Source organism: Xyrauchen texanus, chromosome 15, assembly GCF_025860055.1.
Source record: "Xyrauchen texanus isolate HMW12.3.18 chromosome 15, RBS_HiC_50CHRs, whole genome shotgun sequence".
In the NCBI taxonomy this organism is placed as follows: Eukaryota; Metazoa; Chordata; class Actinopteri; order Cypriniformes; family Catostomidae; genus Xyrauchen; species Xyrauchen texanus.
Genome location: NC_068290.1, coordinates 41,461,579 through 41,474,949, shown reverse-complemented (window position 1 = coordinate 41,474,949; position 13,371 = coordinate 41,461,579). Strand labels below are relative to the sequence as shown.

General features: G+C 36.3%; 1 protein-coding gene across 1 annotated transcript; it reads left to right on the top strand.

The window, feature by feature from the left end:
• Positions 1 to 8,797: 8,797 nt before the first annotated feature.
• Positions 8,798 to 10,948, top strand: LOC127655547 (uncharacterized). The gene is made up of 3 exons (XM_052143438.1): positions 8,798 to 9,424; positions 9,524 to 9,692; positions 10,356 to 10,948. The coding sequence occupies exons 1-3, from the start codon at positions 8,860 to 8,862 to the stop codon at positions 10,480 to 10,482; spliced, it is 861 nt and encodes a 286-aa protein (XP_051999398.1). The 5' UTR covers positions 8,798 to 8,859; the 3' UTR covers positions 10,483 to 10,948.
• The last annotated feature ends 2,423 nt before the right edge of the window (positions 10,949 to 13,371 follow it).

Here is a 13,371-nt window from a genome sequence, read left to right as displayed (position 1 = left end):
TGTGAGATGTGATTTTTTTTGGAGAAACGCTAAGTTGCGAGGTATGTAGCCTACTCGGTTAATTGTCATCCAGTTACTAACGTTACATATCTGTTTCGAGTTTGCATCTTTATTCTTTTATATATTTTTATTTTGTTCTTCGTATGTTTCCAGTTAAGCTACCGTTTTCATTACTCTCTTTAAATGTTCGGGGCATTCAAAATAAGGTCAAAAGAAAGGCTATGTTTTTATTTTGTTGGTCATTCTTCATTTGTGGTGGCAAGTGGTGTCCCTCTACTTTACAACAGTTGAAATGAACTTTAAATACCAATAAATTATAAAATGTTTTCATTTTTGTATTCTGTAGGATAAACACAATTTGTGCACTATTAATAGATAATTTTTAGTTTTAAAATACATATTTAATTGAGTTTGAGAGATTGCATTTATAACAAAATATGTATGTTCCCACCATATCTCAGAGAGATATCATGGAATTTAATTACAACAATATAACATTTTTAACAAAAAAAGTGGTTATATTATGAATATAGTTTTTATTTAACATGTACAATTTTATTAAATTGTTTTAAAAAATACATATTTTGTAATATTCACGAAAAAAGTAGTGTTCCCCAAATTCATGTCTGTGGTGTTACATCAATGGATGTCAGCCCTTTAAGAAAAGGGGAAATCTGTTTGGACTACTTCCTGTGTGTAAAGGTCATTGCAGGTGCTGGTTGATCTGAGGGGTGCATGGTGAGTACATTCTTTCTTATTCATTTTCTTAAAGTTAGCTAAATTCCTGACAATTTCATGTGTCGCACTTTATTAGTGTCTGTGGTGTTATGTTGATAACTTGCAGATTTTACATATTTTAATCAAAAATTTGATAAATGCATACTTATTAATATTTCTAGAATGTCCTCTGATCTTGAAATCATCATGATGGCAGCCTCCATTTTAGAAAAGTCTGGATTTAGGCAAATTTGTCTGTGGTGTTACTGTCTTTCCTGGTAACACCACAGACTCTATAGTAACTCCACAGACAATATACCAGTAATGTTGTATTTTTAATACAACACACAGGACATCCGTAATCATATAATTGTATCTCTTTTGTCAGGTATGGCAAGATTAACTGCTGCTGAAAAGCAGCGTCTTTATAGACAGCGCAGAGATGCAGACCCAGTTCGAAGAGCAGAGTTCTTCAAAAGAAACAGCAGACCTATTTAAAAAACATTCAGTGCAAAACAAGACTGAGAATAGGAGATCTCCCAGAGAGGGAAAAGAGAGCAGTAAGGAAGAACTGGAGAATATATAAGGCAGAATACAGGGCAAGAAAGCAGAGAGAGACACAACAGGGCACCTTGACTCCACTAGACACACCATTAAGTTCAGATAGTCCAAGGAGGATACCCAGCACATCTAGGTTAGGTTTTAGGACGAGTAAAAGGGATTGTAACTGTGACATTCGGGAATACCTTCAAGAACACTGAAATCTAAAACAAAAAAAATGGTGATACTGATAACAACCAAACCACCTATAGGCACACTGCAATAAATAGGGCCAGTCCGTGAGCTGTTTTGAATGTTTTGTGTTAAATGAGTTTGTGGAAACATGTTTATTCACTGAAGATGTTCTCTAAATGTTCTTTTATCAGAGCAATTACTTGTAATCCTACTCATGATTAATTTCATTTTTTTGCTCAATAAACTTTTAATTGTTAAACCTTTTATGCAATATTATGTCTGTGGTGTTACTTCAAAACATATCTGACATTTCTTTCCTTCAGAGCCATTTAATCTTATAATTTAATGTTTTTAGACTGTAAAATGGTTTTAATATTTTAGAAGAAAGACTATAAAAGGTAGCACAGACCATTTTTCCTGCCTTTTTTCTGTATATACAATTAAAAAAAAAAAAAGAAACAACTCTTCTTTGGCAAAAATAGGGGACAAGATGAACAATTAAACATTTATTTCAAAAAATGATATTTAAATTATCAATGAAACTGAGTCCTTAAAGTAATTTATTAATTATTACTTAAAGTTGCATATGCCTGTTTATTTAGAATAAATCAAATATTTACTTCAAATATTGGTAACACCATAGACATAAGTGGTTGTTTCACCAGTGTTTGATTCAAATTATTTAAAAATCTAAATGTTATTAAGCTTCAATTTTAATTGATATAGAATATTAAACTAATTTTAAATGCATAGCAATACATTTTATTAAAAGAAAACAAACAAGCATTTTTACAATTTCTGCCTCTCATTTGCCACCCCAATTGAAGAATGAACTGGTTCGCATTGTATTTTTTTTTTTACAAGAAACACACTCTACCGCAACTGATGCTGCTTTCTGGTCGAGTCAATGGGAAGATAAAATGTTATTAAGCCACGGATCCTCCCACTCTGCAGGGACTGCGATTGTATTTAACAACTGTCCAGGTAAAGTGATTTCTGTTAAAACTGATCCAAATGGACATTGGGTTGCAATTGTTCTGGATATTGAATCTACCTTTTTTATTTTGGTTAATGTATATGGTCATAATAATGCAAAACATAATCAGCAGCTTTTTGATGAGGTTTCTTCTATAATTTGTAATTTCAAGAGGTTATTCCCAACGGATAATATTGTCATAGGTGGAGACTTTAATGTTACACCAGATGAAACTCTTGACAGGCATCCACCAAAAAGTAGTACCCCTCAGCCAAACTCTATGATTACTCATCTTTGCAACAATCTTAAAGTTTTGGATGTATGGAGACATCTTAACCCTAACATCAAAAAGTTTTCTTGGTTTAGACCTAATGCCTCTAGCAAATCGAGGATCGATTATTGGTTAATTTCAGATAATTTGTTACATTTTGTTAAGATTGCTCTATTTCACCAGCACCTCTAACAGATCACTGCGCTATTGTCTTGGTTGTTAAGCCAAATTGTAAAATTTCATATAATAAGGGATATTGAAATTTAATTCTGATTTGCTTGAAAATGAAGGATATTGTGCAAAGGTAAAAGATTTAATTAGTGTAATTGAGAATAGTAATGATTTCAGTTGTCATAAAGCCAGATGGGAGTTTCTAAAATTTAAAATTTGTGAATTTTCTATAAACTATAGTAAAATGCTTGCCAAAATAAGACGACAACATGAAAACAAAGTTATATTTGAGATTAATAAGTACTGCAATAAAAGTGCACTGAGTAGCACTGAAAAAAGTAATTTTATTTATCTTCAAACACAATTGGATTACTTGTACATTAATAAAGCGAAAGGTGCATACATTCGCTCAAAGGCCAAATGGATAGAGGAGGGAGAGAAAAGCAGGTCCTATTTTTGTAGGTTAGAAAAAAGACGGCAGTCTAAAAACAGTATTGTTTCCCTAATGGTGAATAATATTGAAAATACTGATCCTACAATCATAAGCAAAGAAATTCGTAGTTTCTACAGTGACCTGTATTTGCCTAATTTTTCTCCAAAAGAGTGTGATGACTTCTTTGGAAAAATTATTAATTTTATTCCTAGGATTGACAATAAATTAAGAGATCTTTGTGATGCATGATTAGGTATGGAAGAACTCGATTTAGCAGTTCAGAAACTTAAGTCAAATAAATCCCCTGGTCCCGACGGCCTTACAGGAAATTTTTATAATTGTTTTTGGAATGATTTGAAAATGTTGCTGTTTAATGCTCTTATTGAATCTATTGAAGATGGATCCTTGGGCCCCACAATGAGTCAAGGCCTGATTATATTAATCCCCAAACCAGATAAAGATCATAGATATTTAGATAATCTCCACACTGTAAAAAATGACCGTGAAATTTACAGAAAAACTATGTAAAATCCCTACAGAAAAGTATTGTAAACCCAAAAACATATATTTTTTGTTTGAATTACAGTGATTTTTTGTAACCTATTAAACAGAATGTTTTTGTTATATTTACAACAACAATATGTGATTATAATCAAATTTATTTGTTAAAACTACAAATATTGGTATCAAAAACAGAGAAATACTGTAATACTCATAACAAAACAATTTTGTTAATTTGACATGCAAATATTGTAAAAAATAAAGTTTTAGTCAGTTGTTCTTAAAAAATACAAATGTAAATCACTTTACAAGTTTATGCTGTACTTTTATCATGATTGATGAAACGATGCAAATTGAGGTAATAAAAATGTTTTCACAAAAAAATTAATTGTGAACCTGAGAGGTTGCCTATCTTATATATAAAAATAGGCTACAATTATAATAACATTGTTTTTATAATTTAGGCTTTATTGTTGAGTGTGTGTATAAGACATTAAAATGATTGATATAAAGTAATAGCCTACTTCTGTTCAGTCCTTATCCTTGTATAATGCCTTATGTTTCTTTTAGTCTTTCAATTTTAATGTAATAGCCTGGTTTTCTACATTGGCCTATTGATAAAATAATAGTAATAATTTGAGCATTGTGTCATTATCACAGGCTAAACAACCAAACAGTGCCTTCACATCACTTTATGATTTATTTGTATAGCCTACTGTATTTATAGAGTGTGTGTATAAGGAATTAAAATTATAATTTTCTGTTCAGTCCTAACCATAATCCTTGTAGGCTTTACGTTTCTTTTAGTCTTTAAATTTTAATGTAATACTTAGCCTAGTTTTCTATTTATATTTATAAAATTTGAGCATTGTATCATTTTCACAGGCTAAACAACCTAACAGTGCTTCCTCTAACCACAGACTTGTACCTGTCCTCTCTCATTGTGCACTAGTCTGCCTAATTTTGAATTTCATAGTGCGCAATTGAAGCTCGTCTCTGATTGGATACTGAAGTGAGAGCGGGAGAAGCACGAGCTCCTTGTTCACGGCTGCTGCAGCTGCTGTGCTAACGTCAATTAACTTGCGAGCCAGCGGCGATTGCTAGAGAGAAAACAGAGGCACAGCAGAAATCTTCGGACCACTTTGTCATTTTAAAAGTTTTTAGGACAAATCTACGATTTTAACACAAGTTTTTTGGAGGGTCTGCTGCTGTTCAATCCGAAAATTGAAAGTTTGCAAGGTAAGCTTCACATTTAGCCTACTTTTTTTTTTTCCCAAGACCAAACGAAAATGTGTAAGCACATGGTGTAAGCTAGCACCAGTTGATATTTAATACCAGTAACGTTAATGTTAACGTTAGCTAGCTAGCTAGCTAGATCAATGCGTGATAACTTAGTTAAGCTGAATAGCACAGGCAAACACTTAAAATACTAAAAATGATCACCTGCGTCTTTTGTAAAAAGAAATTGGATACATTAAGAGGCTATGTACTACATTGCAGAGTGCATAGAAATGAGCCCCGTTGTCTTTTCAAATGTGTTGGCGCCAACTGTAGTCAAACATTTACCACTTACTCAGCTTTCAAGGGCCATTTTTATCGTGTGCACAATGCACCTGCACCGCAAGCTGCTCCTATAGCTGTTGTTGCGGATTTAAAATGCGCAGTTTCATTATGTGCCCGCCATTTTCACACGGTGAAAGAGCTAGTGTCTCACTTAAATGATCATATTGGAGAGGGCAGGTCGGTGTCATGTCCAGTAAGTGGTTGTAAGCACGTATTTACAAAAAAGTCATCATTTACTTCTCACATGTGTAGGAAACATAAAGCATGCTCCCCAGATGGTATTGATAACATGTACAGGAAACTCGACCTCAGCCCCCAGATATCATTGCCAGTACAGATGATTCAGAAAACACACATGAAGCCATGCCAACAGCTAGTGCAGCCAGTGATATGCCAGAGAATGATAGTCAGTCTTATCTCAGAAACATGTGTCTCTTTTACCTTAAACTGCAAGGACAGCTGCTTATTCCTGCCTCTACTATACAGACTATTGTTGAGGAAATGCAAAATGTGCATGAGTTAGGTCAAGCCTATACAATAACTAAAGTAAATACTTTATTAAAACATGATATGAGCCTATCAGATGAAGCAGTCACTAAAATCTGTGACTGCATTAAAGAGTCAGATTTGTTCTCTGCCTGTCATCAGGGACAATTAAGAACAACATACTCCAGAAATCAGACATTCACAAAAATGTTTAAATACACCGAACCCCAAAAAGTGGCATTGGGAATGGATGAAAACATGACAGAAAAATGTGCTTACTACATACCAGTGGCAGAAACTCTGAAGAGCTTTTTGCAGTCACATTTAGGGAGGAATACACAGTCAAAACAGTTTGGAGATCCTGATGTAGAGGTTTTTACGGATTTATATGATGGACAAAATTTCAAATGTCACCAGTTCTTTAATGAAAACCCTGAAAGCCTCAAACTGATTTTGTACCAAGATTCATTTGAAGTTGTGAATCCCTGGGTTCTGCTAAAAAGACGCACAAAGTTCTTGCAGTCTATCTTTCATTAGCAAATTTACCCATTCATTTGCGTTCAAATACTGATAATATGTTTTTAGTCTTGTTGTGTATTGAGAATGACCTTAAGCGTTTTGGAGTAGCCAAAGTTTTCTCAGAGTTGTTGGCAGATCTGAAATCCTTGGAGACCGATGGAATAAATGTAGATGGAGAAACCGTAAAAGGGGGTCTTTACTGCATTGCTGGGGATAACTTGGGTTCTCATTGCATAGGTGGGTTTACAGAGAACTTCAGCCGCTCTCATTATTTTTGCAGGTACTGTGAAATCACAAGAAGTGAGTTTGAGGCTGATCCGAATGTCTGTGGTCCTCCACGCACCCCAGAGACGTATGACGCGGCTGTTGCTGATCTCCAGGCTGAAAACATCCAAGGTGTCAGAGGAATAAAGGTAAAGTCTATCTTTAATACCCTTGAGTCTTTTCACGTATCCCAGCCTGGTCTCCGCCATGTTTAGGTCATGACCTCTTTGAAGGAGTCTTGTCATATGATCTAGCACTGTACCTGAAGAACATTATAAAAAAGCAAAAATGGTTCACATACTCCCTCTTAAACAGGCGCATCAAACAGTTTAAGTACAAAGGATCTGAAGCACTCACAAAGCCATGTGCTGTCAACCCTGACGGAGCCAAGTTATCGGGGCAAGCCATTCAAAACTGGAACCTTTTGAGATTGCTACCAGTTTTGATTGGTGACAAAGTGCAAAACCATGAGGATGAAGTATGGCAGTTAGCTCTCCAGCTAAAAGACATTGTGGATCTTATTTGTGCTCAGAACATTTCCTTGTCCCAGATAGCATATCTTGACATTTTGATCCAAGAATATTTGGAGTCGAGAAAGATGTTGTTTCCTGAAATTCAACTAAAACCCAAGCACCACTATTTGCGCCATTATTCAGCACTGCTCTTGAAATTTGGTCCATTGATTAGGTTATGGACAATTAGGTTTGAAAGTAAACACAGTTATTTTAAAAGATGTGCCAGACACTTGAAAAACTTCAAAAACATTTGTCAAACTTTGTCAGAGCGTCATCAGATGTATCAGGCATATCTTTTAGCCGGGCAAGAATGCAGTAAACTACTGCAAGTGAAGGACAGCTGTGCGTTTTATCCCAACCTCTACAGTAACGCTATTAAACATGCAGTCAGGGAGTTAGCCTTTTCAGAGAGCAATACCACAGTTACCACAAACATTCAGTACAAAGGCACTGCATATAAAAAAGGACAGTTTCTTGTGTACAGAAATTATGAGTATATGGAGATTGGTGAACTTCTACTCATCTTGATTCAAAATGACACATCTGTGTATGTTTTGATGGATATCCACAAAGGCATCTTCCTCTCAGAATACCATCTGTATTCTGTGACAAAGGACAGTCTTGGGTTACAGTGTATCAACATTAATGACCTGCCCGATTTCTATCCTTTGGTGTCATACATTCTTGATGGATACCAAGTCATTCCACTAAAACACAGTATTGTGGCAAAATAAAGTCCAATTAAAGCTCACTTCTCACTCTAAATAGTTTGACATTAATAAAAGTGTTACCTGATGCATGTCCCTGCTCTGTTAAGTGTATGTACTGTATATTTTTTTCTGTTCTGTTCGAAGGTGGCATTTTTTCTTCAATGCAAATATGAGTGACTCAGAGCAAACATTCCTAGATGTCGCCATCATGGAAGTCCTACCACAACTTCAAGCAGTGAACAAAAACATCCTGGAAGAGCACTTGCAGTCCATTGGAGTCGAGACGTATGATGATCTACGCTCAGTAACGGAGGCTGATTTGATGACTGCATTAAGACCTGTACAAGCCAGAAAGCTTCTTTCTGTTTGGAAACAGAAATGTAAGTAAAAACACCACACAACCCACAACTATTCAAAATCAAAAGCAGACATGGACATTGTGTAATATTGTACAGTGTGAATCATAATCTTATTTTTTTTGTCATTTAAAGACCACACTCCTGAGAACAGCTCCCTATCATCTGTGGAAGCCTCACCTTCCCAATCGCGGTCATTGCTCTCTGTTTCACCCCAAAGTACATCGTCAACCTCCTCCAGCAGCCCAGGAGTTGACACACATTGGGATGACAACTTTGAAATTCCATGGAGTAAATTTCCTGACGAAGTGATGCATTCTTTGGAGAGGGAAAAAGGCCAGGCCCAAAACTGAGGAGGAAAATGGTCCGGATTGTTGTGACTGAGATGATGGAAAAATGCCCTCATGTAGGTAAAAAGCATTCAACTGACGTTGCAACAAAAATGGTGGCAAAATATCCCAAATCTCTCCAGGATGTAATAGATGGTGATATTGTTGGAACAGGCTACCATTCACTTGTCAAACAGTTGCTAAACAGAATTGAAAATGTGAGGCGACTTCAACACCCAAAATAAGAAAAAGAAAACATCAGACTGATGTCTCAGACCACACAGACGAGATCCCATTAGAAGAGAGAGCAGCAATGCAGGATACTTACGGATGCATTAAATGGAATGTAAAATTTCTGCCCCTTGAAGAAACTCAAGAGAGCCAGCAGCAAAAGATGGAAAAACTCAAGGTGATGTTCCAACACTCTGATGCCAATCCAGAAGAGGTAAAATGTCTAATGAAGTCCACATTTTATACCCAGCGTCAACATGTCAACCAGGGAAAAAGTATCAAATGCCTTAGAGAGGAGTGGCCGTTTTGGTTTGATGAACTTGGCATGTCAGTCCACTTCATGGAACTGACTGGGATTGACCTCAAAGAGACATTCACACGAAATTTGGATTTGAAGGGAAAAAGGCTTCTCAACTACATGACCACAGTTTGTGTCAACAAGAGCAAGAAGCTCCTTCAGAATTATGCAAGGCTTCAGAGGATGCGAGGACTGCAGACTGGCTGCTCAGATGATGTGATAGAGATGCTCCTGCTTCTGCTCAGCTACTTTGATGAGGAGTCCATGTTCTTCCATGTAGAAGATACATGTCTGGCAGAAGAGGTCCAACTGGAGCAAGTGCCTCTGACACCCACTGTTATTGTCTGTGGTAAGTCTGTTTCATATCTCTTTTTTTTAAATTGCACTGTTTATAGAATTTGTCATGTGAGTGCAGCTTATTAATATAACCTGTTAAATTTGTTCATAGGACAGTCCTGCTATTCCGCAACAAGGTACATGCTGAGTCTGGATCGGAACCTTATCAACACAAACATCTCCTCCTTCATTTCTGCATTGTGCCTCATGTTCGGGAGTTACTACTGTTTTAATATCCATTATCCATCTGAGCTGGCTTCAACTCTGGAGTTTCTTCAAAGGTGAGTAAACATGGCTTACTCATTTTTCAGACCTGGGAGTCTGTCTCTGAGGTCCCGGTCTTAATCCGGACCTTAACTAAGGCTGGGACTCAAGGCCAAGAGTCAGACCCAGACTAAGAGCCGGACTCAAGCCCGGTCTTAGTCTGGGTCTGACTCTTGGCCTTGCCTCTGGGTGTGGCCTGAGTCTCGGCCAAGCTCGGACCCGGACTCAGACTGTTATATGTGTGTGTCTGTCTCTCTCTCTCTCTCTATATATATTACATTACACACACCGCTCAAAAATAAAGAACACTTAACACAATGTAACTCCAAGTCAATCACACTTCTGTGAAATCAAACTGTCCACTTAGGACACTGATTGACAATCAATTCCACATGCTGTTGTGCAAATGGAATAGACAACAGGTGGAAATTATAGGCAATTAGCAAGACACTCCCAATAAAGGAGTGGTTCTGCAGGACCTGCAGAACCACTCCTTTATTGGGGGTGTCTTGCTAATTGCCTATAATTTCCAGTTTGATTTCACAGAAGTGTGATTGACTTGGAGTTACATTGTGTTAAGTGTTCTCTTTATTTTTTGAGCAGTGTGTGTGTGCATATTTTTTTCTTTTTTTTTTTTTTTACTGATCAATTAAAATGCTTAATATGCTTTTATTCTACAGGTGTTTTTTCTCCATAAACCCAGAAAAAGGAACCAAAGTAGAGAACAAAAACTCCAAGCGTCGTCTCAACGTGAACCCTCGAGTCCTCACCCTGATACAGGAACTCTCCGATCACGAGTGGTGTTAAGCCTAAGTATGGACTCTTTCTGTGGACTCTGACTGTTTGTTTAAGAGGTACTGTTAGTTTTCGCTTTAAATCCACAATGTGTATTATGGTTAAGGCACAATAAGTAATTTTTGTTTTAAATGCACTATGTAACTTTTTCTGGTAGAGGGTCCACCACCTGCTTGTTTCATGAAGATGTTCTTTCTTTGCGGGAATGTTCCACAGTATGGTATAAAACTTATCTATCTTGCATTTATTCAATTAGAACTTTTTTTTATTGCAAAAAAATAATCTTAAAAGGAACTCGCCGACATTTTGGGACTTTAGCTTATTCACTGTATCCCCCAGAGTTAGATAAGTCCATACATACCCTTTTCATCTCCGTGCGTGCTGTAACTCTGTCTGACGCACCCACCGCTAGCCTAGCTTAGCACAAAGACTTGAAGTAAATGGCTCCAGCTTGCATACTGCTCCCAATAAGTGACAATAACGCCAACATTTTCCTATTTATATGTTGTGATTTGTAAAGTCACAGTGTGTACAAATGACAAGGTCATATGAGAGACAGCCATCTTTTAACCGTATACATACTGGGAACTATATTCTCAGAAGGCGAAGCACTGCTACTTGGGCGGAGTGATTAGCGCAACACTCTGAGCTGAACTCTCTGCTCCTCACCACGGGGCTTCTCAGGCGCTGCGAGTAAATCACTCCGCCCAAGTAGCAGTGCTTAGCCTTCTGAGAATATAGTTCCCAGTATGTATACGGTTAAAAGATGGCTGTCTCTCATATGACCTTGTCATTTGTACACACTGTGACTATACAAATCACAACATATAAATAGGAAAATGTTGGGCGTTATTTTGTCACTTATTGGGAGCAGTATGCTAGCTGGAGCCATTTACTTCAAGTCTTTGTGCTAAGCTAGGATAGCGGTGGGTGTGTCAGACAGTTACAGCACGCACTGAGATGAAAAGGGTATGTATGGACTTATCTAACTCTGGGGGATACAGTGAATAAGCTAAAGTCCCAAAAAGTCGGCGTGTTCCTTTAACAAACATGCATTCTTACTTTGAGGGGGCTCGCCTCTCCACAGATCTGACCTGTAACTTGGCCTTGTTGGCATCACCTGATTGTCTCCATGGAGATAGATAAGTTTATGCCATACTGTGGAACATTCCAGACAGGGAGAGTGGGTGGTTGTTGTGAATTGGGTTGTTGTTGAGCACCTGACACTTAAACTTTGTGACAAAAAAATGTCCAGATTTAAAGAGGAGTAACTTCTGGAGTATTTCAACTGGGATTCATATTAAAATAACCATTGTAGCTTCTTTGCATGTTGTATACATTGAAAAAAAATGCATCCAATTGTTTTATGCCATACTGTGGAACATTCCAGACAGGAAGAGTGTGTGTTGCTGTTGTGAATTGGGTTGTTGTTGTGCGCCTGGCACTTAAACTTTGTTCAAAAAACGTTTGAAAAGTTTTCAAACTTTGTTTGAAAAAAAAAAAAAAATGCATCCAATTGTTTACAACTATTGACTATGGCTGTTGAATAAATTTCCCAAAAGTGATATTTTCCTCTCTTGTCTTTTCTCAAGATGTATTTTTAGATCTACCACAATATAACTTCATTATTAAAACATAAAAATACAGCATATTATGAATAGATTTTATGTTTAATATACAGAACATCTCCATTTAAAACGCAGTTTTACTGTTGTTTTTAGCAGTTTAAATTAGTTTTATGTATGATATTTCCTGTTAATTTTATAATTTATTGATGCACAATAAGCAATTATTACATGTAAAAAATACAGGAAATGGTCTATTTATATACAACACAGTTATGCAAAATTAACAAAAAACATTTGTAGAATTAACCGTTTTTTAATGTGATTCACCCGTGATTTCATTCACTGTAAATCAATTTACATATTTCGCCAGTAAAGTTATCTACTGTGCTGCTGTATTTTTTACAGGAATTCTCTGGTAACCACAGCTGCCAGCGTTTTCCTGTAAAAACAACGGGTTTTTTTTTACAGTGCAACCAATCACTTTGCTTAACAATGACTATAAAATTGTTACACACGTTCTTGTCAATCGATTGAAAGAGGGCCTTAAGGGGGTTATGTAAGACTAGTATTGGATATGATTGAATACTATCATTTGATTAAGGATGATGGATATATTCTTTTCATAGACTTTAAGAAAGCCTTCGACACGTTAGAACATAGGTTTTTATTCAAAGCTTTAGAGCACTTTGGTTTTGGTGAGCACTTTGTCAATATTAAAAAAATGATTTATAAAGATATGAACAGTTCCATTTCTCTTCCTTACGGTACTTCACAAAGATTTCCTATTAGTCGTGGAATAAGACAGGGCTGCCCCTTATCCCCTCTTTTATTCATTTTGGCTGCAGACATGTTGTCTACTTTAGTAATTCATGATCGAACAGTACAGAAATTAAATGTATTTGATAAAAGTATAGCAATCAGTCAATTGGCAGATGATACTACATTATTCTTAAAAAACAAGGATCAAATTCCTCTGGCTATTTCATTAGTTAATACCTTTTCTAAGGCATCAGGACTCCAGCTAAATTTAAACAAATGCGAACTTTTTGCCCTTCACCAGAGTGATATCACTTGTCTGCATAATATTCCGGTAAATAATAAGGTGACATATTTAGGCATTACAATTTCCAAAGATCAGAAAATTTGTATGAAAGACAATTTTGAAAATAATCTACAAAAAGCAAACCGAATCTTAAATTGCTGGTTACAGAGAGACCTTTCAATTTTTGGTCGAATTTTATGAACCAAAGTCGAATATTTATCCAGATTAGTTTATCCCGCTCTTTCTTTAGCTCCCCCTGCTAATTTTATTAAAACATGTTCCCGAAAAATT